The following is a 27,762-nucleotide window of genomic DNA, read 5'->3' on the forward strand; positions in this document are numbered from 1 at the left end:
ACCATTTCTTTTACATGTGTGATTAGGGGTTAGTGTGGTGAAGTTTAATTGACTAACAAATTGAATTTGGAGCATTTATTTTTTAAAAAGTTAATTAAATAAATTATTCTCTCCCTTATCTAAAAGTTTCTACATTGTAAACCTGAGCCAAAACCAAAAGTTAAGCAGTTTTTGTCACACACATTGTGTGACCCACAGAAAATAAATAACTGTTCTTCAAGTTTTTTTCCTCCATGAATCTCTTCTATCTCTGGAATAAACACATTTCTTTTCAAGGTTTTATATACTGAACACTTAAATAATAATTTGACGGAGGGAATCTCCTTTTCTGCTTATAATTCTCTTACATTTTATGAGTTATCTTAATCATATAATTATCCTTATTGACAGGAGAAAATGCTGAATGTGCTTTAATATTGGGACAAATTTACACTTTTTCAAAGTTTGTAGGCATTTAAAAGAATCACACTAAAACTTTAAGTTGCAGGAAGAAATAAAATATCTCAAGACAATAACAATGAAAAACAACCAAACAACAACAAAATAAACAAAAACCAAGCAAACAAAAGACAAATTCTTTCAAAAACTTTTAAGTCAAAGTGGCCATATGTCAGGAAATGTGCAGTCTTCTTTTTCTGTATTTCATAGAAGCCATAAGTTTATTTCAACATTGATCATGATTCATTAGAAAACAAAAATTGTAAAAATTCTATTTTAATATGTTTTCCTTTTAAGTGCTTTCCAATTTGTGTCCTCTTTTTTGCTAAGCATGTGAAGTTTTCGAAATAGAAAGCCACTGACAACTTTTAGATTTAAAATGCAATATACATTCTGGGGATTTATCCAAAGGAGCTAATTTAAAAGAGGAAAAAGTTATATGCCCTCAAATACCTAGTCAGTAACACTAACAAAAGTAAAAGATTTGATGTAACTTATACACCTAAGAATAATGATTCATGATTAACACATCTATTAGGCTGAATATAATATTTTGGCTAAAAATGGTCATTATCAAAGCTTGGAAGCAGCATGGGAAAATACTTATGGTGCAAGAGTGAGTAAAAAATCAAGATATACAAATAAGATGACAAAATAAAAAATATAAAACTATTACAAATAAAAGACTATAAAGAAATATTAAAATTAATTTGTGGAAATGCTCATTTTTTCACTTTATATTTAAAATTTTTAAGGTGTATTATCTTCTTAAATTTTTTTTTCTCTCTGCAAGTATTTGTATGTTCGCACTGAAGGAAAATGGATCAGAACCCCCATCTTTAAGATGGAGTCAAGTTTCAGTATTTCTGAATTCAGAAAACTGAATTATGTAACTAGACCAAACACTTCTTCAGGAAAAATAAAGAAGGAGGAAGAGGAGGAGGAGAACAAAAAGTATGGTAATACTTTTAAAAATCATTATTCTTAAAACAATTTACCCTGCAGCTATACTTTTAACTCTCACAAAGTAAATTTAACTTTGTATTGAAGATTAAATTTTCCCACAGAAGTGATGTAGAAAACAAAATGTAACAAATACATTGTTTACTAGTTGTCTTTATTTTTTTAAAAAGCCCAGGAAAAGAATGATGACAAAATTATGGCATCCCAAGTCTTTCCACCCCTATTCCTAACCTGGGAGTGAGTCTTGACAAGAAATAACCCCTCTCTCAGGTTAATTTTAGAGCTAGACTCACTCAGAGGGAAGAGATGAAGCACCAATCAACATCATTCAGTCCCCCCAACCTCAGCCTAAAATAGCCAGGTCAATGAGGCAAAACTGATTTGGGGGGCTAAAAAGGTCTGCATCTCACCCAGCTGTCTCTTTCCCCCAGTGTTCTTGCAGCCTCTGACTACACACACAAGCTCTTGGTGGTGGGGGGTGGGGGAGGGTTAGAATTCAGTGGAACAGCTGATTTTTAAAAAGTACCAATCAGTTTACGAGCAGTTGGTAAATTTTTTGTTTAATACATTTATACTTTTTCCTTTGTCATTTGAAAACATCTGAAAAAACTGAGTAATTTCAGCTAACCTTTACACTTCTATTATATTTTTAAATGGAAAAATCAAGCTAAAAGCAAACTGAATAATGTTCAATTATTAACTTAAATTTGTTTCCCTTTGAATTTAGGATAGGAAAATATGGGTTGCATTTTACAGGCATTTAGAGAGCTGAATGGAGATTTTTGTGGGGTGTAACTTGCCTTTGTTTTAGGAATAAAGAGATAAGAGTAGTGGATATGTTCCCCAGGGAGAAAACCTGAGAGGTGCTTCTATTAATTCCTGAAGATTTAAATTAAATGAGGGAAACAGCACTTAAGGTTTCTGGGACCTGGAATGCCCCTCCAAGTACTCTCTTCCTTGTTCCCCAATATACAGAAAAGGTTTCAGGAAGCTGGGTTCCTATTTAGGGAAAGGCCAAGGAACACAACAGCCTTTCTGAGACCATCTTTTAGCCCTTTCAAAAGTAAACACAGCACCAAGAAGAGTCCCCGGGCAACAGACCCACACATTCTGGCCAAGATAATTTTTTCCCCCTAGCCTCCTAATTTTCCTCTTAATTTTCTTCGCTCTACAGCTTGTATTAGCTTGCTTTTCACTTAAGAGAAATTATTTATTGAAAGCCTACTATGTGGCAGGCAGTGGAAACTCGTTGGTTTGTTTAAAATTGTTTATGTCAAGAGCCAAGTATTAAGAGTCTGAAACGCGTAGGGTCGGAGGAATTGGGGGGTGGATTACAGATATCGCCCACCTTCTTGGATAGAAAACATTTTTTGTCTACTCAGCAACTGATGGCTTATAGTATTCAGATTTCTGTAGATCCATGGAAAGAAAAAAAAAATCACAGAAGTAAAAATTCTACAAACACGTGGCTGGCAAGAACAAAACGCGGATTTGGAGGGTGGGTTTGGAAGGTGGTGGAGATGGAGAAACCGAGTTGGAAGCCCTCCCCCACTCCATTTCTTTTCAGTGCGCGGGGAAAACGGGGTGGGGGACAAAGGTGCAGCGTGCGGTCCTTTAACTCCCGACTTTTGAACGGTGGAAAATCGTCTGCCAGAAGGGCGGTGCGCCGAAGTCGGAGCCGGCTCACTGACTCTGCAAACACCAAATAATAACAAGAAAAAAAAAAAAAAAATCCAAGGCATTCATATCGGTGCAGCTAACACGTGTTGCGGAGTCGGCCCGGGCCGCCGGCGACTGAGACAATGGGGTCGGAGACCGGGAAAGGGAGAGTGACCCCCTTCCTCACCTGCCCTCGCAGCACGCGTGCCCCCGACAAAATTATTTCTCCCTCTCGCAGAACCAGGGGCAAACCCCCAGCTTCCGCCCAGTTCGGAAAGACTCTGGCATTACTGGGGGTCCACCCCCCCTCTTTGCCCTGGTTCGCTGGGTAAAGGGGCTCCAGGGTCCCCGGGCCGCGCTCTCCACCACCCGCTGGCGCCGTCCCAGCCCCCGCCGCTGGAAACTCGTTGGCCTCGCTCGCCCCTCGGCCTGGGATCCCGGCTGCGCGTGGACCGCACGCCCGGCTCTGCGCCGCGCACCCGGGACTCCGAGACGCGCGGCCAACCGCCCCCTCCCCCACCGCCGAGACGGGGTGCGACCGCCCACGTGTCGCCCCTCGCCCAGTCGGGTCCGTCCCTCGGGCTCCCGGGGCCAGAGGATCCGGAACGAGTTGGTCAAAGGCGAGGGAAGGGACCAGGGCGGATCCGCTTCCCCCTCCCCAGGCGGGCGGGGGAGGGGCCGCCGCCCCCTCCTCCGCGCTGAGCTCCCGCCCCTCGCTTCCCCGAGCGCCGAGCGGAAATTACCCCCTCCCCCCGCGGGCCTGACCTGGGGACGTGGGCGGGGCTTAGCGCTCGGCGCCCCCGGCCCTCGGCCCTTCTCCCGCCTTCCAGCCAGGATCCAAATCCCGCACCCCAAAAAAGTTCCGAGACCCGAACCCGGAGCTGGGAAACCTGCCGTCGCTGTCGCGAGAGGGACGGGCGGAGGGGACTCCACCTGTCTGCCCCCGCGTCTGGGAGCGAAAAGGGGATCCTTCAGATCTCCACCCTGTCACTCCCTCCCTGAGACCTCCCCCTTCGGTTAGCCCGGGTCCGCTCGAGCGACCACTCCTCTTCCTTCTCTCCACCCCTCCCTCTCTCTCGGGGTCATCTTGGGCCGGAGCTGCGCTTTCCCCCAGGACCCCGAGACGAACCCCGGGTGTGAGCCATCCTTTCTCCCGAGGGAATCCCGAAACACGATTTTCTGCGGATCCCTGGTTTCCAGCCGCGATTCCCCGTGTTTTCCGGCTTCCCAGTCCCGCGCTCGCGGGGCCCCTCAGTCCCGGATTCCCCGAGGCGAGGGAGTCTCCTAGAGCTGGGGTAGGGGAGGCCAAGGACCCCCCCAACACACACTTAAAGATCTAGGGGGAAACCGCCTTTCTTTTGAAATCACCGGCTCGCGCGACCCCCTCGTGAAGACCCTAGAGTCCTCGTTCTCTTTGTCTCTCTCGGCCGTCCCCCGCCTGTCAGTCGCTAGCAGTTAGCTGGGGTAGGGTGGGCAAACTCCCCCTCACCCCCGACCACTCGAATAAAAAATAACCGCACATTTTACCCAACCTCGTAAGAGGAGGGAGATTTTGGGCTGGACCACCCTCCCCCAGCTAGGGCCGGGGTAGGGGGATGGGTGGGGGGGCGGGGCGCCTCCCTAGGGGCCAGATTCTTGCAAAGGGGAGGGGGCATGTAGAGCTACGCGAAAGCAGCCCCCTCCTACCCAGCTTACCCGGGGGGTGAGTTGAGAGCCCACCCCACCCCACCCCCACCCCCGCCCCGGGTGGGAGTTTGGTAGGCTGGGCTGGATTGGAGGGCCCAAGGGCCCTGAGGCGTCGGGGGTCTTCCCCTGCAGGGTGGGTGGGGGCTTTCACCACGTGGCTTTGCCTTTTTTTTTTTCCGCTCCATTTTTTTTCAAGTCGATTTTATTTAGAGGCGGCGCCAGGGCGGCCGCGGAGAAACGTGACACACCAGCCCGCTCGGAGGGGTTTCGGACAGAAGGGAAGGAGCCGCGCCGCGTCGTCCGCCTCCCAGCGCGCCGCGGGCACTTCTCCCGGGCCCCCCCGAACTCTCCCGCGACCTCTGCGCGCCCTCCGGCCGCCCTCCCCGCCCCGGCTCCGGACAACTTCAGGGGTGGGGTGCAAAGAAAGTTTGTGTCTGCTGCCGCCGCCTCCCGCCTCGGCCTAGGAGGCTCGCCGCCCGCGCCTGTCAGCTCGGCCTTGCCCGGGACCGTGTCCTGCCCGAGACCGCCACCATGAACAAGCTGTACATCGGCAATCTCAACGAGAGCGTGACCCCCGCGGACTTGGAGAAAGTGTTTGCGGAGCACAAGATCTCCTACAGCGGCCAGTTCTTGGTTAAATCCGGCTATGCCTTCGTGGACTGCCCCGACGAGCACTGGGCGATGAAGGCCATCGAAACTTTCTCGGGTAAGAGTCCACCCCCACCCCGGAGAAAGCACCGCCTGAACAACGGGGACCTGCTCCTCCTCTTCCCCTGCCCGCCAACTCCTCTCCGCTCCCGGCCTGCGGGGCTCGGCCTGGGTACCGACTTCCACCCACCTCCTCCGACGCCCTCTCAGTCCCCCCTTTGACCCCTCGTCGGTCCCTGCCAGCCGGAGATGAAGAGCTGGAGGTTTTAGTGAGGTGATCCCCTTACCCCCCCACCGACGGGGCGGGAGCCCCCGTTGGCAGAAGGGGGGGAACTCGGCACCAAGACGACCCCCGCGTGGGCGTCCTTCTAAGTCAGGCCCTCGATGTCCGAGGCTGGACGCCCCCTCCACCCCCCCCCCCCCCGCCAGCACTCCCTCCCCTTTCTCCGCCCTAGGCCTTTCCGGGCGGGGAAGGGTCCTCGCTCGGCTCCCGATCTCCAGGGTTTCCGTGGGGACTGCAGCTTTCGGGTTCGACCTGAGAGCAGCGGGGTCCCGCCTCCCGCCCAGGGCCCGGGGCTTGAGCCATTTTGATTTGAAAGTGGGGCGTGAGCTGGGTGGCGCGGCGGCGGCGGCGGGTCGCCATGCTGCTTCCCGAGACCCAGGCTGGGCCGAGAGGCGCGCGCCGCGGCCGCCGGGGACCCTCCCGCGGGGCCCCGCTCCGCTCCCCCGGGCCTCGCCTCCGGGCCGGTCCCGACAGGTGACCGCCCCGCCACCCGAAGCCCTTCTCCCTGGCTAGGCAGGAAAATAAAGTTTCATTCTGCACCCCACCCCCCACCCCCCGCCACACACTTTAGGAGAAACGGTGAGCCCTTTCTCGGCTCCCTCTCCCCACATCTGGGAGCTGTAAAGGTAGCCGGCCCACCCGGATGCCCTCGCGTCTTTCCCAAATCCGGCTCCCAGAGCCGTCCACTAGTCAGCTAGCTTCAGTGAGAGAACAAAACACAAATTCAGAAAACACGATAATGAATTTGTAGAGTCCACCATTCCTCCAGCGACCTTCTCATATCCGGCTGCGGAACCCCCTACCTGGATTCCTAGGAAGATCTCAAATCCCAGTAACCCCTGAATCACCCTAGTGTCTTTCTCCTTCCTTTTCCCGCCCCCTACCCCCTATCCAAGCCCTCATATTGTCTTTTTCAATTTAATCTGTAGGGAAAGTGGAGCTGCAAGGAAAACGCCTAGAGATTGAACACTCCGTCCCCAAAAAACAAAGGTAGGAACGAGCTCTTCTCTGGGGAGGGGTCAGCCTGGGGACGCTGAGAGGCTGTGTTCAGGGGTCCATCGTGTCTCCAGGGGAAGAAACCCTTTACTGGCCTTCCCACCCCCAACTCCGGATGTTGGGGGCTGGGAGGGAAGATTGGCTAAGATCTTGTAATGGGTGGTTTACAGCTTGTAAAAAAAAAAAAAGAAAAGCTGGGGCTGGGGTGGACTAGGAGATGTTACTTGGAGAAGTAAAGGGGAAAAGATCAATAGGGGAGAAACCTTGTGGAGTTTATTCAAGGTGTGTGGGACTCTTTTTGTAGGGAACCTAAACATCTTTTTAAGAGAGTTTAGACTCATGGACATTCAACAACTTTCTAGCAGGCCTGTTTTTTCCACCCTTCTCTCACCATAATTCTTAAGTGAATTGGGAGAGGGGTCCCCTTTGATTTCCTAGGGGAAGTGGAATGAGTTCCTGCCCCCTAAAGAATTCTGTGCTTGTGCTTTATTTATATTTTTGCAACAGGCAAAAGCATAATTTTTTTTCACAGACCCCTACCTCTAGTGCCTCCCCTCAGACATCCACCCCTTCCAACTGGATTTTGCAAATACGCTTTGGCTGTACTATCCTTTCCGAGCCCCCCACCCCCACTCCTTCAGTCCATTGTTACAAGGGGACCATCTGGGGTGAGAGCTTTGTGTTCAGGCTGTGAGCTGGGGCTCTTTGGAGGGTCTAGAACTCCCTGGATGAATGGGTGTGTGTGTGTGTGTGTGTGTGTGTGTATATAAGTGTGTAAGAGAGAGACTGTTCCAATACCTTCCTGTCCTCTCTTTAGCAAAGGGGGTACCTCTCTCATGTTATCCCCAAAACTGATTCATGGTTCATATCTTTCGTTGAACTCTGGCTGGGAAGTATAAAGGCAGAGTCTTTCTGCAAACCTCACTTTAAACGTGTTGACAGTGCAGAATTTTCTCTCCTGTTGCAGTCCCCAGTAAATCTTTGATCCTTTTCCCCCCTCATTTCAACTGGAAACTTGCTGCATTTCAGGATACTCCCTGGCTTTTTCTGGGTGGGAGGGTGGAGGTGGGTGACTGTGCTTTTTTAGGGCAGTTAAGAGGAGCTACCAAGTTTAATGTGAGAAAAATCTGTTCAGTGCTTTAGCTTGAGATATTTAAGTAACAGGGAACTATTGTATCTATAGATGATCAATATGACTTGTAACTATGTTTATAGAGCTTGTGATTTAACCTCCAGTGCTTGAAATACACTGTTATTGGAAAGGCAATTAGGGTTAAGGAATAAAAAGGCACGAAAATCAGAAGAAAGAAAAAAAGTATTATTTATTATTTGGAAGCATTTTATGGAGATGGGAATAAGAGAAGTATGTACACTGACATCAGTAGATTTACTGAGAAGATAGTGGATTTTTGAACTGAAAGCTGAGTGTTTGAAACTTGTTGATGGGAAATAACCAGAATAACTGGAATTCTGAAATATGTGGAATTTTTTTTTTCCTTTTGCTCTAAAGGATGGTTTAAATTTTAAAGGGAATGAAGTGAAAAGCAAGAAAAATAGCAAAATGTGATGAAATGGTACCCAAAACATTTATATTTTAATTTTCATGGTGCTCTGTATATTATGGATCTTTTCCCCTAAGCCATCTGCTTGCTTTAAAGCCATTTTTAGGCTGCTTCTTGTGTCCTCCAAAATGTATTACTGAGGGCTTCTTTGAGTTGGGCAAGGGTGGGGTTTGTGAGGACTGGGTACAAAATCTTCCTTTCCACACCCCTGTTCAAACTTTTGTGTATTCTCCCCCTTCCTGAAACAATTTTTGAGCACAAACATTGAGTCAGTTGTGTTTTGTTTCTCTGAGTGGTGGTAAGGCACTTCATTTTTCTAGAATGAATCAATTTTTGAAGTTTTAGGATTTAAAAAAGGCTTGTTTTCCTGAAGTTGGTTTGCTCTATCATTTTGTGTTCTTTGAGGAAGCATGTTGTGGTATGTGTTTTCAGTCTGTCTGAAAAGTATTTCTTCAGTTGGTTTGTTACTGACTTTTTTAGTTTTGTGGATGTACAGAACAGGAACTAGTTAATTAACTATGACTAATGTATTCTAAGCAAAATGAACAATAGTGCTTATATATATATATGTATATATATATATATGTGGGATGTGTGTGTTTGTGTGTATATATATATTGTTTTCACTGTTTAAAAATAGAGGAGAACTCTTCTTGATGTACTGTGTTCCAAATGAACTATGACTTTATAAAGATTTCCAAGAGATTCATAAAAACCTCCCAACCTAGTTCCTGGGGACTTTTTGTTTTTGTTTTTAGAGGCTGGGGGTTAGCAAGCAAAAGATACAATATTTTTTAGCAGTTCCCTCTGAGTAACTGATTGTGAAGTATTAGTATATTTTGTTTTAACCTTGTATCTATTTGAGAAATACAGTTTGTTCCTTTTTAAGAACTCAAGAGAATGAACACTATACATTTAAACTGAAAACATTAAATTGAATTTTTTAGATGAGTGGCATTAAATTTCTCTTGAGATCACCTTCCAAATACCCTCTTAAGTGTTGGAATTTTAGTCGAGTTTCAGCTTATTGTTGAGAATTTATATAAATTTACTGTCAAGTGTTAAGACAAAGGAGGGAAAGCAAAAAGCATTTTAGAAACAATTGTGGAAAGCATTTGTATTTATTTATTTATTTTTAAATCTGAGACACTTAAGTAGTGAAGGTAAAAGGGTATCATCCTAATGAGACTTGGGTATTTTGGAAGAAAATTCCTTAAAAGGGAATTAAATTTTTGTTTCATTGACCACTGTGTGTGACTTTTTCTAGAGGAATGTAGCCTAAAGATAGCATACCTCCTGTCAACTGGTGTCATCAAAATAAAAGGTGTTGTTAAGGGAAAAAAAAGGAAAGACGTACTCCATTTCTCTAGGTGAAATGTGTTCAAGATGAAGACTTTGATTTTCTTAGGCAGGTTAGTGTTGTTTTCTCTGACTTAAAATGACGTGGGCTAATTGAACACTTTTCCCTTGTATTTCTAACTATCAAAAAACACCCAAAAAGTGGTCTTCCAGACATATGAAGTGTGAGAACTCTCAGAAGAGTATGTATTAAAACTTTATTCTGATTTTAGGGTTTAATTTTTAAAAGTTGGTTGCTTTAAAAATCTCTATAAAGGGATGGCTTGTGTATGGCAACAAATATTTTTAAGTGATTTGTGGAGACACTAAAGAAATAATTGGATCACTGAATGTATTCAAAACAAGACAAAAATTTTGCCTTCAGGAATGGGTTTGCCTTTAAGGAAAGTTGTTCTCATGGGCTTAAATGAATTATAAGAAGCAAGGGAATGTCTTAAAAAAAAAACTGCACAGGAAGAAAAGTACTAGAGTGGGAGTCTTTGCAAGCACTTTTGCCTTAGTGGTTATAGCTGAAAGGTCTTCAACAAGTAAGTTGATAGTAGTAATAGTTTGACACTTCCAGTAAATAGATTTTCTTAACTAATAGAAGTTTTTTTTTTGAGTTTTAAATAAGTTGAAAAAAATCAGTTGATTCTTAATTTTTCTGCACTGTTTGGAGGAAAGGTGGAAATCAATGCACTCTTTCCATTTTAATTGTCACCTAGAAAGTAAATGTTTGCAAATTAATTTTTTTCACTGCTAGAGAAATCTTTAACTTAGCATTTAGTGCTCAGTATTTGAAGATGACTTTCCTAAAGACAGTGGTACAAGACTGTCCTTTGGAAGAGCTGTAGGTTTTCAGAATCCTTGACTTTCTAACCCAAAGTAGATGAAATTTTACTCCAGTGGTTTCCCAGATGGAGAACTTTTGCGTAAAGAGGTGGAAGAATTGTAATTCCCATCACTAATTTATTCAAAGTATAGTTAACTGCTCCAAATGTAAAATTGTAATGGCATAGACTTTGCTGGAACAAGAGCAAAACATTCTTTCTTGTAATTATGTTTTAGAGGTGAAATACATGATGTTAACCATTGGAAGAATCTTGGTTCAAAGCTTCAGAGCATCTAATCTTTTTAAATTACCTTAATATATGTCATTTGAATCATACTTTGTGTGTTTGGGTACTTTTAAGCCTCGTTATTTTGAGCTTATTTATTCTATAATGTGTAACAGTCAGTTGACAAAGATACCACTGAGATAGGCTTGTGAGTATAGAAAATTTTTTTAGTATAAAATTTTTGAACCCTAAATTTTTTTTTTCAGATCTGATTTAAAGTGAAAAAAGGGAGACCTAAGTGCTATTTGTAGATATTTAAGGGTTTTTGTGATGAAAGATATATATTGGTCATACGTGTGTTGATTTGTGTGTGTGTAGGGGGGGTTGGTCATGTTGTCATTAGAATAAATGTATGAACCAAAGGCGTTTGAAGAACAGACATTTTGCCAACTGTTAGAATTTAAATTCCGTCTTGTTCGTTCCCCATCCTCTTAAAAGGTTCTTAAAATGTGGCTAATGCCTTCCAGAAAGTGCAGCTTAGATTTTGGGATGGGAGTGTTTGGGAGAGAAAAGGGGAGGAAAAAAGCAGCAGGGGAGACTGGAAAAATCAGACGAGTTAGTCCTGGGTTGGAAATTCCAGACGGGGAAAAAAAAGAAAGAGAGATGGGGGTTGGGGTGGATTGCCCGCTTCCCTTTTAAAGAGGAGCGGCCGGAGGCGCACAGCGACCGACGGGAGAGGGGCTCTCAGACACCAGGTTTAGAAGACGGTGTTAGATTCAGCCCAGGGCAAGGCGATATTTGCTTTCGGAGTTGCCTGCCTTCCCTTCGCTTTTTCAAAAAAGCAGAGAAAGTCGAGGCGGCGCTGGAGGCGCTTCCTGGAGAGCCCGCGCCGGCCCCGCTGCCCTAACCCTTCCCCGCCCGCCGCAGCCCCAGCCCAGCCCCGGCCTCGCAATCTCTGCCCGCTCCGCGCAGGGGCCCCCGCCTGCCTCTGAGCCAGCCCCTGCCCGGGAACGGCCGCAGGCCTGGGTCTCCGAGGAGGGCTTCCTTTCCCAGGGTCCCCGAGACCCCTGGCTGCGACGCGTCGGCCCACAGCCTCGTCTTGGTCCTGGGAGCCCCCAGATCCCAAACCTCGCCGCAGCTTACCCGGCCTTCCACACTAGGAGAGGTCCCAGGCCCCATGGTGCAGACCTTCCAGCGCCCGCGCTGCCTCAAGACGTTTCCATTCTAAGGCAAAAGCTAAAGGCTGGTGGGTGAATGTGGAGTGAAGAGGCAGAGGAGACAGGAAAAGAGCGGGTCAGGGGAAAGTAAGGGGATGAGAGAGGTGGAGAGAAAATGGAAGTGCCTCTAGCTGCTGCCCTGTCCCATAGACCTGAGGCCCTTAGCCATGGGGCATAGAACCTTGGAGAGTTAACAGGGTGGGATAATATTTAATCTTTAGTAGATGGACTGTGTGTCCCCACGTCCCAAAGGCTGGCTGAAACAATAACAAAGGGGGTAATAGTAACCAGAGGATCTACCGTGGGTTTTATTCAGTTGTAAATGATTGACAACAGGTCTTTCAGTTCGCCACTGGCGAGGCTGAGGAGATCTTTCTCAGGGTCTCCACCAGTGTTTGACTCCATGTTAACTTCAGATTTGCATACGATTTCCACCTGTGTCCAGTCCACACCTTTTTAAATGTCTGTCAAAAGAAATAAGAAAAGGTCTGTCTTTGAAAAAAAGGTGGAATTAAAATGTATGCTTTTTTGGTAATTGATTTGATTTGGCTGGAAAACAATCATCCAGGAGAGCGCCTGTGATGGCAGCACAAACAGGGAGATATCCAGTCCTCGGTTTGTTAACTGCGTTCTAGCAGGAGAACCTGGAGTTTGTTCACAGGGGCTCTGTACTTTTTAGTAGGTCCAAGGGGTCATCCTAGTATTGAACAAGCAGAGTCAGCTTTGTAAGACCTGCTTCTCCTTTGCAGCCAGTAGGTTTGCAATAAAGAGGCATGGAGTGAAGGAAGAAGAGGCTTGAACAAGCTTTCACCCTAAATGCAGACTGCTGAAATAAGATGTGTGTTGATTATGGGTAAATCACAGGAGAAGAGTAGGTCTGGACCTCATCATTTTAATATAGTTGGAGAAAACTTAATTGCGAAACGCTGAAATGTAACTGTATACAGAACAAACACCACCAGAAACTCAGTCCTAGTGCAGAAGTCCAGGCTTCCAGGATCTGATGTTCTGGTCGTGTGGCAGAGAGCAGAGAGCATGGTGAGCCACCAGTAAACTGCTTTTGTATGAAATACAGAGCAAATAACTGGAAGACTACAAAAAGAATTTTTCACTAGATTGTCCAGATATTTTCAAAACCCCTAAGGACAAGTCTGATTTATTACACAAGTGGCATTTTGGTGGCTAAAGGCATATATAAGTGACTGGTCAGGATGGGTGGGAACTTTGTTCATAGTTTGGCCGGGAGGTTGTGGAGAAGACCTCTGTTAGAGAGGAGACGGAAGAAGTGAAGGATCCCTTTTCATTTTCTCTTTCCCTCCACACCATATCTGTTTTGTGGATGTTAGTCAATCCTCTCAACATTTCCTTAGGAAAAGTGGGTTAAGGAAGACTTCATTTTTACTCATTTTGAGTTAGTTTCAGTTTTTAAAAATTAGTTTTTCATCCAGATGTTTTGGCCACTTGGAATGGAAAATGTTAAGTCTGAGTGAAGTTTGATTGGATGGTTTAATTTAGTTAATTGGATATAGTTAGAATCTTTAAGAGGAGAAATGAGAGAATTTAGAAATTTTTAAAAGATTGTTTATGGAGTCTGAGTTCTTTGGCAACAGGAGCAGGGAGGACAGGAATCATTTTCAGAGTTCTCAAGGCTCAAGGAGAGAGGAAGCACTATTATTAGGTCAGAGACTCATGACCTTCCCTAGGTCCCTACCTCAATCCTACAGGAGTGTGGACACCTTTCCAGGTGTCTCCAGAGATCTTCGAAGAGTTTTGGAGTCAGGCAATGACTGGGAAACGAAAAGTTAATCAATCTCCTTGAGCCACCATTACCTTAATTGTAAACTGGTGCTACCACACAAGAGCTGTTCCTATTCTTTGTTTTCGACATGGACTTGTGCCTTCTGTCTTTGGACTGGGTGAAACCATTGGGCTATTTTCCTAAGGCAGTAGGTAGGGTGTTCAAGTCCACTTCTGTGAATATGGTGTGCATTTTATGTGGAACAATGATGGATAGGCATATTGAAGGGGATTTGTGTATAGGATGCTTTTGATAACCTGTGTGTGGCTAAAAGGAAAGGCCACCTTTTTTTTGGGAGATAGAGATGAAGCTCATCAGGGCAACTGCCAAGAACCCCTAGATATGGGCCCTACCATTGTCTCTTAACCATCCTTTTAGGAGAATAGAGCATATTTTCCATTGTTGATGCCCTCAGCCTGGACCAGGTTCCTCACTGAAATTTTACTCTGGTGCTACTGTCAAAGGTGCTTGTAGGTAGGGAAACTGGTGAGGGGAGAACTCCCTTAATTCTGCAGATGAGGTAGGTGGTGTGAGAATTCCAGGTGAAGGGGACTCCTAAGTCCTCTAGAAGGTCTGAGGAAGGAAGAAATAAGCAGCTTCCCCTCCCTGGTAGGAGATGGGCATGTTTGTCTTGAAGTTCTGCTCTTACTTAAGCTAACAAAGTAGGCATTCAGGAGCTGGGGGTCCCTTGGGTTCAGAGGTGGTGACTGCATCCAGGGCTCCCTTCCGTGTGCCCGCTTAGATGGCAAAGCCGTGGTGGTCTCAGTTTGTTTCCCTGGTCTGGAAATAGTCTCCAGAGGTGTACTCCGGACCCACCTTCTTGTCCACTTCCTTTCTTCAGCCCTTTCTGCTCAAAAGGTACAAACATACTTACACACAGACTTAGAGCCCCTTTCCACATCTCAGTCCAGAGAGTTAGGATTGACTCTTCTCTTAGTGGGGTGGGGAGGGGTAGGGCTTTAAATCCGGATGTGGTTTTTGGCCATTTAACAGGCTTGTGACTTTAATCAGTTACTATAAAGGGTTTTACAATTAGTTTATGTGGAATGATGTGTGTTGCCTCTTTTCTGGAGTGGCATTTGGGATTGCTTGGGGCTTGTCAACTTTCCATTAGGTACTCTTGAGGAGGAGAAAATGAGGGGAGACAGGAACTAAAGTGGGGGCTGTTGGGTGGAGTAAACTTGTTGGGGCTATCTATTCAGAATTAGACATGTATGCCACTTCCTCCTCCAGGTCTCTAAGCTGCTTGGGAGGAGAAGTCCAACTGTAATAGAGAGCAGTTGCCTTGGCAGGATTTGGAGACGGAACCCTAAATTAAAGGGCAAAGACGATCCTTCACAGACGTGGCTGTTGGTGGCTGCAGCCAGTTTGTTCTGAGCGAGGACTGGATGTAAATAAGATGTTGGCTGGGGAGACAGCAGGGTTCAGAAGAATAATCTTTTCACTTCTTTTCTGGAGTGTCCACTCCAGCAACTTTTTATTTAATGTGGAAGAAGGGAAAATCTAGCTGGCTGAAGTTTCATTTTGTATAGAGGGGTTTCCTCCCAATGTATATTACCATTTGATTCAAAGCTGCTTCTGCTGACTTTTTAGAATAGGCTGGACTGATATAAGTCTAGAATAAGCTGTGGGAGGCAGGAGGGGGAATAAAATGATTTCACAAACCTCACAACCTTACAGATCTCTCTGATCATCTTTGTTTCACTTTCCCACCCTTGCCCCTGACCATCTTGGGTAGTTTCCTTTAGACTTCTTTTTTTTGGCTTTGCCCCTTGGTGTGTGGGATCTTAGTTCCTTAACCAGGGATGGAACACCTGCCCTGTACATTGAAAGTGTAGAGTCTTAACCACTGGACCCCTAGGGAATTGCCTGAAATTTTAACTAGAAGAAGAAGAATGCCTGTCTAGGCCCAAGTTCCTCTCTTCTTCTCTAAAACACCACACGGTCAGCCACTTTAGTCTGAGTGTGTGGGGGTCTTGCCACTCAGTCATCAGCCATTTTAGGGGATGAAGTGGGGTGTAATTTTAAAAATACATACTTACAACTAAATCATGTAAGAAAATATTTAACTAGACATCTGATAGTTTGCATATTGCTCCAAAGCTTGGTGCCTCTATTCATGCATGTATGCATGCATGCACTTATTTTTATCTATTCAGAGTCTGCTATTGACATGCCCTCTGCCAGGTACCAGAAATACAAAGAACAAGATGTAATACAAAGACAGACCTTAATCTTTAGTGTGGAGATGCAAGGAAATGCACTTTATCAGATCATTTTTCTCCTGGAGCTTTTAGGTTTCCTCCTCTATCCTTGTTTTTTTTTTTTTTTTTGGATAAGCTATGTGACATAGTAAAAAAAATAACTTTAAATTTAAAAATTAAATCTTTATATTAAAAATTAAAATTAGTAAGCAATAATTAAAACAATTTCATGAAGTAAAATATATAGAGCATAAAATTGCCCATTTTTAAGTGCACAGTTCAGGTGTACTACGAATATTCACATTGGTGTGCAGCCATCCTCTCCACTTATCTCTAGAAATCCTTTCATCTAGCAAGATTGAAACTCTGTACACCATAAACAGTAACACCCCATTCCTACCTCCCTCCGGCCGTATTTGCATCATCGGTTTTGATTTTCTTACATGGTGGCCGCCTCCCCATTTTATATAAAATCGGAGTCTTTGCCTGACCCTTCTGAATTAAACATTTGATTATTCATTGGTTTTTATCTAGCATTATTTGGTCTTTTTCAGGGCAGGGAATGGAGACATAGGGAGAAGGAGCTGCACAAAAAAGGTGCAAGATAACATTCCTGCCCCCCAGCATTTTCACTTTAGATCCAAGAAAAGCTGTGGGACCACAGAAGCCAAGAGACTGCAATGGGAGGCACACAACCTCAGGAACTAGCAGGAGGTAGGCTTTGAGTGAGTGTAAGCTGTGTTTTGGAGGATGGGCAGAAAAAATAGGAGTGGATTTGGGAGAAAACTGTGGGCAGGCAGCGAGATGTTTGTGGGGTGATAACTCTTCTGGAAAAGAGTGGTGGTATCCTAGTGGGGAGAGCAGAGCCCCCCCCTCCAGGTAGATACTGAATATGTCACTGTTATTTCCCCTACTGAACATCATCTTTGTGCTGTAGCTCAAAAGATGAGTGCCTTTTACAATGATAAGCATTCGTTGAATATCTACTCAGATGTAGGCATTGTTCCTACATTGACTTCCAAGAACCCTGCAGGCATTAGTCTTCACGCCACAGAAGGAGCTGAACCTCTAAATGGTTATGGTAGCTTAGTCAAGGCTGTACCTTGAATATGGAGTGCTGGGATTCAAACGCAGACCTTTGTACCTTCAAGGCTGAGCTCTCTTAGAAGGTGGTAGCAGCTGATCCTTTAAGAGAAGTTGAATGTTTTTTGGGGGGAGAGCATAAGGTTAGCAAATAAAAACATGCCTGAAGTTATTTTTTCCCGTGTTCTGAGCCTCCTGACTCTGTAGATGTTTTATACCTGCTTTGCATTGTATTTTCATCATTGGGATTTTCAGGCAATCTTAACTGGTTGAAGAAAACTAAGAACGTTCTCCCTGTGTCTGGGCAGCTGTGATAGGAAATGGGAATTCTTCTCTGAATGAAAAACCTACGGAAAGGGAGCCAAATGAATTGGAGAAGGACTTGAGTGGTTTAGGGTTCAGATGTCCATCTCAGCTTGCCCTCTGGCCAGATATGGGTACACTTTGGGATCTGGGGTTAGTATCTTCTTGGGCCTCCTGCCATCTGAAACCTTCCCATCTCCAAACCCGGAAAATAAACTGGGTTTGTATGTAAGTTCTAAGAGCTCCCATCCTTTGGCATTCTTGGAGGTGCCAGGACTGGAGCTTTGGGCTGATTTTTTTTTTTCCCCTTTCCTTTTTTTTCTTTCCCTTTTCCTTTTGTTTAGGTTCAAACCTGGGGAAAATGGGAGGCTGGGGGGAAGGGCAGGGCCCAAGTGGCTTCCCCTCCCACCCTGCCTCCTCCTAGCAGGAAAGGACAAAGAGTTCACCTTTGTTACAAGCCTACAGAATCATAATTCATAGCTCATACACGTTTTTGAGGAGCGAGAACCCAGTTACCTTTTCCTGATGAGCAGGAGCAGGCTTCATGGTGTGGTGACACTTGGCGGGCTAGTGTCAACTTGGGACTAGGCACTTAACCTCTGAGCCTGTTTTTTGAGCTGCAAAATGAAAATAAAAATAGTCTCAATATTCTGTCGTTTAGAGGCTCAAATCAACCTCTTGTGTTCTAGGCTCATAGGAGAGTGTGGATTGTAAACCTTACAGTGTTAGCGGCTCAGTTGTGTCCGCCTCTTTGCTAAAGTACTGTGTAAACGTGAGTTATTAATAAGACCATCATTAACTGATGACACCCCAAGAGGGCGGACAAAAGAATGTCATTCGCACCCCCAGACAAATGCTCTACTCTGCATGGAGGTGTGACTCTTTGATTATAAATTTTCTATAGTGGCTCCCAGAACGCCCTGGGAGGAGGGTCTTTTTTTCTCGAGGCCCGGAAGGCCTCTTGGTTCCGCGCCCCCAGCCCACCCCACTCCCAGGCCTCAGTTCCTGCCTTCTCAGTGGGAGGCCTCCCGGCCCGGGTCCTGCCTCCTCCCACAGCCCAGCCGAGGTCTCTAAGGAATGCCGCCTCCCGGGCCATTTTCTCCCCTCCTGCTTCTGCGGCCCCACTTCCAGCCCCCTACCCCCAACCGGTTCCCACTTAAATGCTTGCAGGCCTGTTTGCAGGCGGGAAGCCCCCTCCCCCACAGGACCACCTCAGTCACAGCCCTGACCACAGGGAGGTCGGGTCTGGATTTACTAAAGGACCCCAGAGGGGGAGCCTGCCCCTCGCTGGCTGCCTGGCTCGCTGATGGGGTCGGGTTTCGGCCGGTGGCTCTGGAGAGAGAGACAAAGGGCAAAGTCCTGGTCCCCACCCCCACCCGGCAGCCCCCGGCGGCTGTCCCCTCCCCCTCCGGGCCCTGCGCGGGGAGCCCGGGGCCCCCTGGGCCGGGTGGGACCGGCTGTGGCGAGTCGGGAAGCCGAGGGGGTTCTGGCGGCAGAACGTTCTAGACCGCGGGCTCCCGCGGTCCCCGGGCACACCCTCTGTCCCACTCCTTGTGCTCTGCCAACTCGGCCCACCCAGCAGCCGGGTTGGGGGGCTGAGCCCTCGGCTTCCCCAGGGTGAGGTGAGAGGGGCTGGGGGAAGGGGCCGGCCCACGTGGGGCACAGGCCCGGCGACGCCAGCCCGGCCGCTCAGCTGCTCGGCCCTTCTCAATTGCCCGTTCATGAGGACTCCCCTCCTCCCCCCCAGCTGCTGCCAGCCCTCCCCCACCCTCAGCTGCTGCCGCCCTTCCCAGGCACCTCTTTCTCCATTGCCTTGCCGCGCCTGCTCCCCGTTGTCCTCGCCGCCCTGGGTCCCTTGGGCTCTTAGAGCCCTTGCCCCTGCTCCTGGCCCAGGATGAGGAGAACCATCTTGCATGACGCTGATGGGACGCCCGGGGCAGAGTCTGGGACTGGGGAGAAAGGCCTTTGCAGAGAGGGCATGTGGCTCCCGCACAAGCCGGGGCAGAACTCAGGGCTGCACGGCCGGCCGTGGCAGAGGAGAGTTGTTTTGGTGCACTACCCCCTAGGAAGAAACAAACAGCAGTTCCTGAAGTTTTCGACCACCAACAGGTCTGTGTTGGCAGCTGGAGGAGAGAATTCCTTGAGATTGTTAACCTCCTGTTGGAGGAACACAACCAGAGCGCCTTCCCACCAACAGGGTGAATTGTATTTTTCAACGTCCACTGGCATACATTCCCATCCTTTCACAGGAACACTAGCAATTCCAAGAAGCACCCGAGTGACACCAAGGTCTTTCTTTCTCAGTGCAAATTGTGAGTTGCAGAAGAAGAGAAGAAGGTTTTCTCTTAAGACTGGTCTAGTTTCCATTTCTTTGCTTCTCTGCCTCAAAATCTTAGCCTGGAGCTTTGCTTCAGAGCTTGCTGGTCCCTCATGAGGGGAGGACCCCCCTGCCGTCCCCTGTTTCATTTCTAAGGCACCCCCTGGCAGTGCCTTCCGCTGAGTGGCAGCTCCACCTTCAGCCAGGTCTCTGGCCCCTGAGGCCAGACCTTTTGGCTCTGAAGCTTCTTGGAGAGATGCTGGTATCTCCATTGAGGGGATGAAAGCTAAATCAATCTCCATGAAGTCTTTCTAGCCTCCTCTACCTTTCCCTCTGTCAGAGTGTATTAGCCTCCCCCACTCTGAGGGAAGATCCTGGAAACACTTCCCGCTACCAGCCAGAGAATGAAGGTGTGCAGTGTCCCCAGTGGTTCATTTCTTACCCACAGCGTCGCTCCCTCCACCCGCAGGGTTGCGCTGCTCACAATGGGGACCTCTCCTGTTTGTCTCCATGCATTCGACCTTAGTGCATGGCTGCTTCACACCCCGCACTTCACACTGTAGATCTGAGGAGCCCAGCTCTGGCTCTAGGTAGCCCTCAGGTGAAAGAGCATGGATTCTAGGCAGAGAGAGCACTGTGGAGGGAGGGAGTGGCAATTGGCCCAGGCTGACTTGGAATTTGTCTCGAAAGAGCTCCACTGTCTCAGCTTCTGTTTTGGCTTCCTCTGGCGCTGCCCAGATGGGCAAGGAAAAAAAAAAGTGGGCTCTCTAGTCAAACCATGTATTTCCGAGATGAGTAAATTGAGCAAAGGATTTATTTCTCCTTTGCTTGCTCTCCAACACCAGGTAGCGCCTTCCCAACTGCCTGTCACCTTTGCACTCCTGCCTATCTCAAACCAAGATGAAATTTTGTAAGACAATATTTGGTGACTATACTTTTTCTCTGCTAACAAATCTCTCTGACAATCATCCAGCCGTATTATAGTGTAGTTAGCTCTTCTGCAAGTTAAATCCTGTGCCCAAATTGGAGCCGCATGCAATAAAAGCCAGTTGGCACGCACTTAGCCATACAGAATATGGGCATTTTTCCTGCTGCTGACATTGGGGCTATACAAGCTTCTGCTGTGTTAACACTTCTTGTCAGAGAGAAAGAACCGAAGTTTGGTGAGATGAGCAGAAACCAGCCTAGGAGGAGAGCTGAGTTCTAGTCCTACCTCAGTTTCCAAGTCTCTTTCCTTTTCCTGTGCCTCGGTTTCTCCTATAAAATGAGGATGACTATTTAGGACTCTGTTAGACCTCAGTGTCTATATCTGATTTCCTCTATGTAGGAATCTGATTTTCTTCAACTGGGACTTCCTGTTGCTGGGTTAATGATGTGTGTGTGTCCTTGGTCATCTGAGAAGCCTAATGAATCCCTGTCGTCTTCCCTGATTCCATGCAGACCGGGAGCACTTTAAACAAAGCACAAGAGCCTTCCAAAGAGGGAATACGATTCGTCCCAGAGTTTCTCCCCAGAATTTGCTTCCTTTCCTCAGCATTAGCTCAGGAGCACACACTGAGCAGGCGGGCCGGTGTGTGCGCTGCATACCTTTAAAAGACCATGCTGGAGGGACCAGGGGTACTGGTCCAGTGCTGTCCCTGCTGTCCAGTTCCAATACTTTGACCCCTTGGCGGTGGCATCTGCTCTGCCTGGTCCTGCATCTTCCAGCAGGTCCGTGTTTTCCTCTCCAGCCCCTACCCTGCCCGTCAACCCATCCGGCTGCCTGCCTGTCTGGCTGCCCTACCTCTGGATCAGCCTGGCACAGAGCCCTGGGCATTGGGCCAGCTTCTCCTCCCCTCCCCAGCCCCGCCCCCTTTCTCAGCTACTGCCATCCTTGGAGCGTGCCAGGTCCGCCCCCTTCAGAAGCTTTCCTCCACAATTATTTTTTTCTCCACCTCTCCACTCTACAGGGATAAGGAGGCAGGGTGGGGAGGAAGGACTGGGTCAATGGTGATCTTATGGAAAGGGCAGAGGTTGGCACATTAGGACATCTTTTATGTGTGATTTTTCAGTTGGGCAAAGCAACTGGGATGGAAGCCAGCTTTGGGAGGGGGGCGGTGCCTCTTCTCTGGTGTCAGCTGCATGGGACTCTCTTGTTGAGGAGTCAACAATATCACCCCCTTCTGAAGGGTTACTGTGCCCAGCCCACCTCAGTGCAGTTAACCTTGTCTGTTCCCTTCTCCCATCCCTAACCAAGCTAGGGTGTCCTGCTGGACTGTAAACTGAAAACAGAAGGCTTGCTTGCTTCCTCATCCCTCCGTGCTCTGTATTGCGGCACCGTGCCTTGCACTGTCCAATAGAAATGTGAGGCATGGCACATATGTAAGTGTAAATTTTCTAATAGCCACATTGAGAAGCAACTGAAAAAAAAATTAAATTTATTTTTGGCTCTGCTGGGTCTTCATTGCTTTTCGAGGGCTTCCTCATTTCGGTGGCTTCTCTTGTGTGTAACATGGCCTCACTGGTTGTGGTTCACGGGCTTAGTTGCTCTGAGTAGTGAGGAGTCTGCCTGGACAGGGATCGAACTCACGTCCCCTGCATTGATTGGTAGGTGGATTCTTAACCATTGGACCACCAGGGAAGTTCAAAAAAAGTTAAATTAATGTAGAAGGCTAACTCAACAATTATTTTTAAAATTTATTCAAAGATTATCGTAAGCATGCAATCTGTATAAACTTACTTTTACTGCTTTATTATTAATTTTGGGAGATACTACCTTCCCTAGTGGCTTGGCAGTAAAGAATCCACCTGCAATGCAGGAGACCCGGATTTGGTCCCTGGGTCAGGAAGATCCCCTGGAGAAGGAAATGGCAACCCACCCCAGTATTCTTTGCCTGGGAAATCCTATGGACCTAGGAGTCTGCTGGGTTGCAGGGTCAGAAAGAGTTAGACATGACTGAGTGACTGATCATGATGAGCATGAAGTCTTAGGAACCCAATGTGTAATTTATTTTCCTGTGAGAGCCTGTTCCAGTTCATATGATAAGTTTTCATTTTACGCATTTGATCTGTATTTAGAGTTCATAAAATTTAGAGAAGAAAAAGTTAAATTATATAAAACCTTTATTTTAAAGAAAAAATTCAGTTCTAATTTGAAGTGCTCAGTTAGCCACACATGTGATTATAGACTAATGGCTACTGCGGTGTGGACAACACAGGTTCAGTGCATAGCAGGTGCCATGGAATGAATGACTCCAGCAGCTGGACACCAGAAACCTTAAGAAAGTGGTAGTGACTTTGACTGCTGATTAGAATGAAAAGAACATGGTGTCACTGCAAGTTTGAAACATCTTAATTAGTTGCTCACTCTTAAAATAGCCAATAACCCCAACCGCATCACCAGGCAAGCTTAGTTTTCTAATTGCCTTGGGCTTGTTTCTTCCCACGTTTTTGAGGAGATGCCTGGAGGCTGGAGTGAATGTGGGTATCACTGGGGATGAAGTTAAGTGTGGATGTGTGGGAGAGTGTCTTAACTTTGGGCTATGGATGGATTCCAAAGCTTTCATTAACCCATGAAATCTTTAAATTATGTGCAGAATGTTTGCATCTTTCTGATGAAGAGTGTTCTTACCTTTTATCATATTTCCTAATGGGAATCTCCAGGGGAAAAATTGGTTCACAACCACTTATGTAGACCATTAAGACACAGAAAATCACTCTAATTAAAAAAGTGTAGGAACTTTTAGAATTAGTGGTCCAGTGGTTAGAACTTCATGCTCCCAGTGCAGAGTGGCCTGGGTTTGATCCCTGATCAGGGAACTAAGATCCCGCCTTCCACAGCAAAGATGCCACAGCGAAGATTCTGCATGCCACAACTAAATAAATATTTGGCACAGCTAAATAAATTTTTAAAAAAAGAAAGTGTATTACTGTAGGTGGACAGGGTTGATCTCTATCTGGGAACACAAGATCCAGATTTGGATCCCAGATTTGGTCCCCGGACCAAATAAAATGAAGTAAAATAAATTGCACATTGGGTTCCTAAGACTTCATGCTCATCTTGATCAGTCACTCAGTCATGTTTGACTCTTTCTGACCCTGCAACCCAGCAGACTCCTCTGTCCATAGGATTTCCCAGGCAAAGAATACTGGGGTGGGTTGCCATCTCCTTCTCCAGGGGATCTTCCTGACCCAGGGACCAAATCCGGGATCCCTATGGACTGATCTATGGGGACCAAATCCCTGATCCAAATCTGGATCAGACCAAATGGACTGATCCTAACTAACCCTTGTTTCTGAGATGTGAGACACTGAGGTCTGGAGAGTTGCAGGCCTGACTTGCTCAAGAGCATGCAGCCTGCTAGTCAGAGAACCATGACCTGGGGGAGAGGTGGGGATGAGGGTCTAATCTGGAGAATCTGACTTAATCCTAGTTCTCTGGAGAGATGAAAGCCTTGGTTTGATTCTGATAGGAGGCTCTGGGGGTTGGGGCCCCAAGCCTGAACAGTTTTCCAAAACCTACTATTGCCTCTTTTCCCACAACTGGCTTGCTCCACCTTGGTGTAAAGGGAGGCTTTTCTCTAGGGCAGTATGAGGTCTCTAGCATAATTGAAGGTGGCATCCTACTCTCTGCAAATGGGAGTGGAAGGAGGAAGGAGGTGGATTGTCTGCAGGGGTTAGAACAAGAACACTTCCCGGGGCAGGCAGCTTTTAGCTGTCCTCCCGAAGACCCAAAGACTTCCCAGGGCGTGTTCTGTCCAGCTGTGCATCCTGCCGTCTGGGGAGGCCCCCTTCTGAAAGTGTCCTTGTGTACATCTGCCTGTCTCTCTACTGGACCTCAGCCCCGTCCTCCCTGCCCCCATGAGGCACCTCACCAGGGCCTGGATTCTTGCTAATAAAAATAAAAGAAGAAAACTTCATTGACTTCGACTCATTAATTTTGAATCTGTGATGACATTAAAATTGGGTGAGCTAGAATTACCTTTTTTTAAAAGTTTTTGTTATGGAAAAAAATATTTTGAAAAGTAGAAAGGATAATTAAATAATTTCCCCATGTACCCATCACCAAAAATTACCAAATCATATTCAATCTGTATTAATTTTCCCCCGGTTACTTTAAAGTAAACCTAGACATGACATTTTATCTGTAACTATTTCAGTATGTATTTCTGAAAAATCAGTATTCTATCATTTTGGCCATGCCTTGAGGCTTGTGGAATCTTAGCTCCCCTCCCAGGGATTGAACCCTTGACCTCTGCTGAGTCCTAACTGCTGGTGTGAGTGTCTGACTCTTTGCCACCCCACGGGCTGTGGCCCGCCAGGCTCCTCTGTCCATGGGATTTTGCAGGCAAGAATACTGGAGTGGGTTGCTATATCCTACTCCAGGAGATCTTCCCAACCCGCGGATTGACCCTGTGTCTCTTGCATCTCCTGCATTAGCAGGTGAAATCTTTACCATTTTGCCGCCTGGAAACCCTCTAACCACTAGACTGCCAGGGAATTCCCTGACTTTTTTTTTAAGAATCTAAATTTTTTTAAAATGGTACAAATGAACCTATATACGAAACAAATAGACTTACAGATACCGAAAAGAAACAAATGGTTACCAAAGCCTGTTATAATATCAAATATCTAGTCAGTATTCAAAAACCATAGAATCACTTTTCAACTAACTATGGAAATACGTGTCTTAAGAAGTTACAGGAGTTGGAATAGGAGCTTGCTTTGTCACTCCACGCACCGACGTGGTATTGCAGTACTTCCAGGAACGGTGCACCCCCCCTTTGGGGGGGAATAAAAAAAAAAGTTACAGGTGGGGTGTTTTGACTTCCTGGAGAGCAGTACCCACTCAGCATGTCTGCTTTTCACTCTGATGCTTGAACTCTATGAGTATTTTAAATGTGTCCTCAAGCCAAACCTTTCCTGTATTTTGGCAAAGACTTTTGTTTCCTTTCTGTCATCAAAAAGGCAGCACAAGGGGGCAAGCCTGGAAGAGCCTGGAACCAGACAGCCCCTGTGTTTCAGTACTGGCTCTGACTCTGGGTATCTGACTTGTTAGATACTTAACCCCTCAATCTCAGGGCCTTGGTCTGTAAAGTGGAGCCGCGGTTACCATGGGCATGGATAGTGGGAGGCTTCTTGGAGGTGTAGAATCTGCACCTGGCGTCTGGTAAGCTCTCCTGAAATGTTAGTGTCTTCCTTAATGAACTGCTTTCCTTCCCATTCAAGGTCAATGACATGGGACCAGAGCTCCCTGCCTTGGGGGAGCTTCCAGTCATACTTACCGGTGCCCAGCTCCTGTTATTCCCAAATCTCTTGTTTTCCTACTTATCTCCTTAGCTGTTGCTCAGATGCGCTCTCCCTCTTGTCTCTCCTGGAATCTCCCCTGGGCTCGAATGAGGTCACTTGTTCCCTGTGGCCCTCCTGTCCCCTGCTTGCCCCTAACCACATCAGAAAGGAACATCCCCTATGATTGCTCTGTGTCTGGGGAGCTGCCCCGGGCCCTGCTGGTTAGGGCAGGCAGAGGGGGTGAGAAGCCACAGGGTGTTGGCATCCAGGGAAATAATTTGACTTGTGCAACCATTGCCTTCATCGCCAGGGGCTGGAGGCTTCACTCTTTCACCTCACAGGTGTGTCAGCTCCAGGATGGGTGGTGGCTCCTGAACCTCTGGGAGTCCTCTTGCTTTTCTGAACCGTGGGTATTGGGTATTAGGGTCCTGCTCAGTGTGCGGTGCCCCGTGGCCTGTAGTGAGAGGCTCCCCTCTAAGCTAGTGGAAGCCTGTCTCAGCGGAGGGCTGGATTGGGGCCCTTGGTTGTCACAGGAGGTGGGGGTGTGGGCTGCGGTATTTCCCGCTAGTTCCCCATCAGCGCAGAAGCCTAACCATTTTACTATCACAGCTAGCCACTCCGTGTCAGACTTGCAGCCTCTTCCCGGGCTGGTCTCCTGGGGACTGGAACTGGGGCTGGGACTGAGCACCCGGACCGCGCACCATGACTTAGCAGGCCCTGCCCGTTCCAGGTCCTCACACAGGCCCTGGCAGTTTTCCATAGGAGGAAGCTAAGGTACTGAGTCAGGGCTTCTTAGCTTCCATCCTGACCCTCCAAGCCCTCAGCACCCTGCCCTGGCCCAGCTTGCACTGGGCAACCGGAAATGCCTGTAGGGTGAACGAGTTAGCCATGGGTTCCCGGAAGGGAGTTGAGTACTGGGTCCAGTTCTCAACATGGCCCCATGTGCTTTGGGCCGGAAAGAAATTAGGTAGCACCATACGTAATACAAACCGGGCCAAGGGCTTAAAAGACAAAAGTTCTTGATCTCTGTGTTTTTGTCAAGGTTTGCCTTGCTGGCCAGGTTTGAAGGCCAGAAGTGGCCCGGCGTGGGTTCCCAGGATTGGGTGTGTGTGCCCTGGAGAGGTGGGTGAGCCGCGCCTGTTGCGGGTGGGGGAGGCTGCAGGGTGTCTTTTCTTTCATTGGTTGGGTATCCCTGCCCTCCTCCCCCTCCTTCTCCTGGAACATTCCAGACATTCCAGACTGCCATTGCTTTCAGGATATGGATTAACATCCCAAACTGAGATTTGATTTCACCTCCCCATCCCCTCCCAACTCTTCCCTACCCTGAAAACCCCTAAAAGAGGAAGTTTGAAGTAAGAAGAGGATATTTTTTTTTTTTTTTTGAAGAGGGTATTTTTGACCCTTGACCTGAGATTATAGTAAGGGACCATCCTGAAAGAGTGCTCTTCAAACTAAACTTCCGTAGGGGGCTGCTTTAAGCCCTTACTGGTTTGAACTTCAGGCTGGCAGCCGCCCATCCCCTTGTGGTCCTTCCAGAAGCATTTGCTTGAGGGAGGTGACCCCTGTCACTAGCATTAAGGTAGATCAGTGTTCTCAGTCTTCTCATGGTGTAAATCACCTCTTCAGTTTGCCAAGAGTTTGATTTTCCTCTTGTGAAGGCTCCTGCTTTTTCTTTGCCCATTTCATCACAAAATGAGTTGTTTATGGGAAATCCCATATGGCGTGTCATGCAGATACCATGAAGTTCACTCTTGGCCATTGAATCGGATCCCAAGAAGCTGGCCTGGTGTGGGACCCGAGGACCTGGAAGTGGAATTGTTTCTGATGCTTGTTCTTTTCTCCTACTATGATCTAACCTCCTCAGATCAGGTTCGTGAACCAAGCCAAAGTAAAGAACCATTATGTCACATTTCCCTTAAGTTATTTCAATCCCAGAAGACAT

The 27,762-nt window shown here is 47.1% G+C and overlaps 1 protein-coding gene across 2 annotated transcripts in view; it reads left to right on the forward strand.

The window, feature by feature from the left end:
• Nucleotides 1-5,146: 5,146 nt before the first annotated feature.
• Nucleotides 5,147-27,762, forward strand: part of IGF2BP1 (insulin like growth factor 2 mRNA binding protein 1) — a 41,617-nt gene continuing 19,001 nt past the window's right edge. For both annotated transcript variants that reach the window (XM_065909532.1, XM_065909533.1), the window contains exons 1-2: nucleotides 5,147-5,452; nucleotides 6,607-6,667. In XM_065909532.1, coding sequence (XP_065765604.1) covers nucleotides 5,278-5,452; nucleotides 6,607-6,667 — 236 coding nt within the window. In that variant the 5' untranslated portion in view covers nucleotides 5,147-5,277. The remainder of the gene's footprint in view (nucleotides 5,453-6,606; nucleotides 6,668-27,762) is intronic.

This window comes from Muntiacus reevesi, chromosome 18 (assembly GCF_963930625.1).
Source record: "Muntiacus reevesi chromosome 18, mMunRee1.1, whole genome shotgun sequence".
Classification (NCBI taxonomy): Eukaryota; Metazoa; Chordata; class Mammalia; order Artiodactyla; family Cervidae; genus Muntiacus; species Muntiacus reevesi.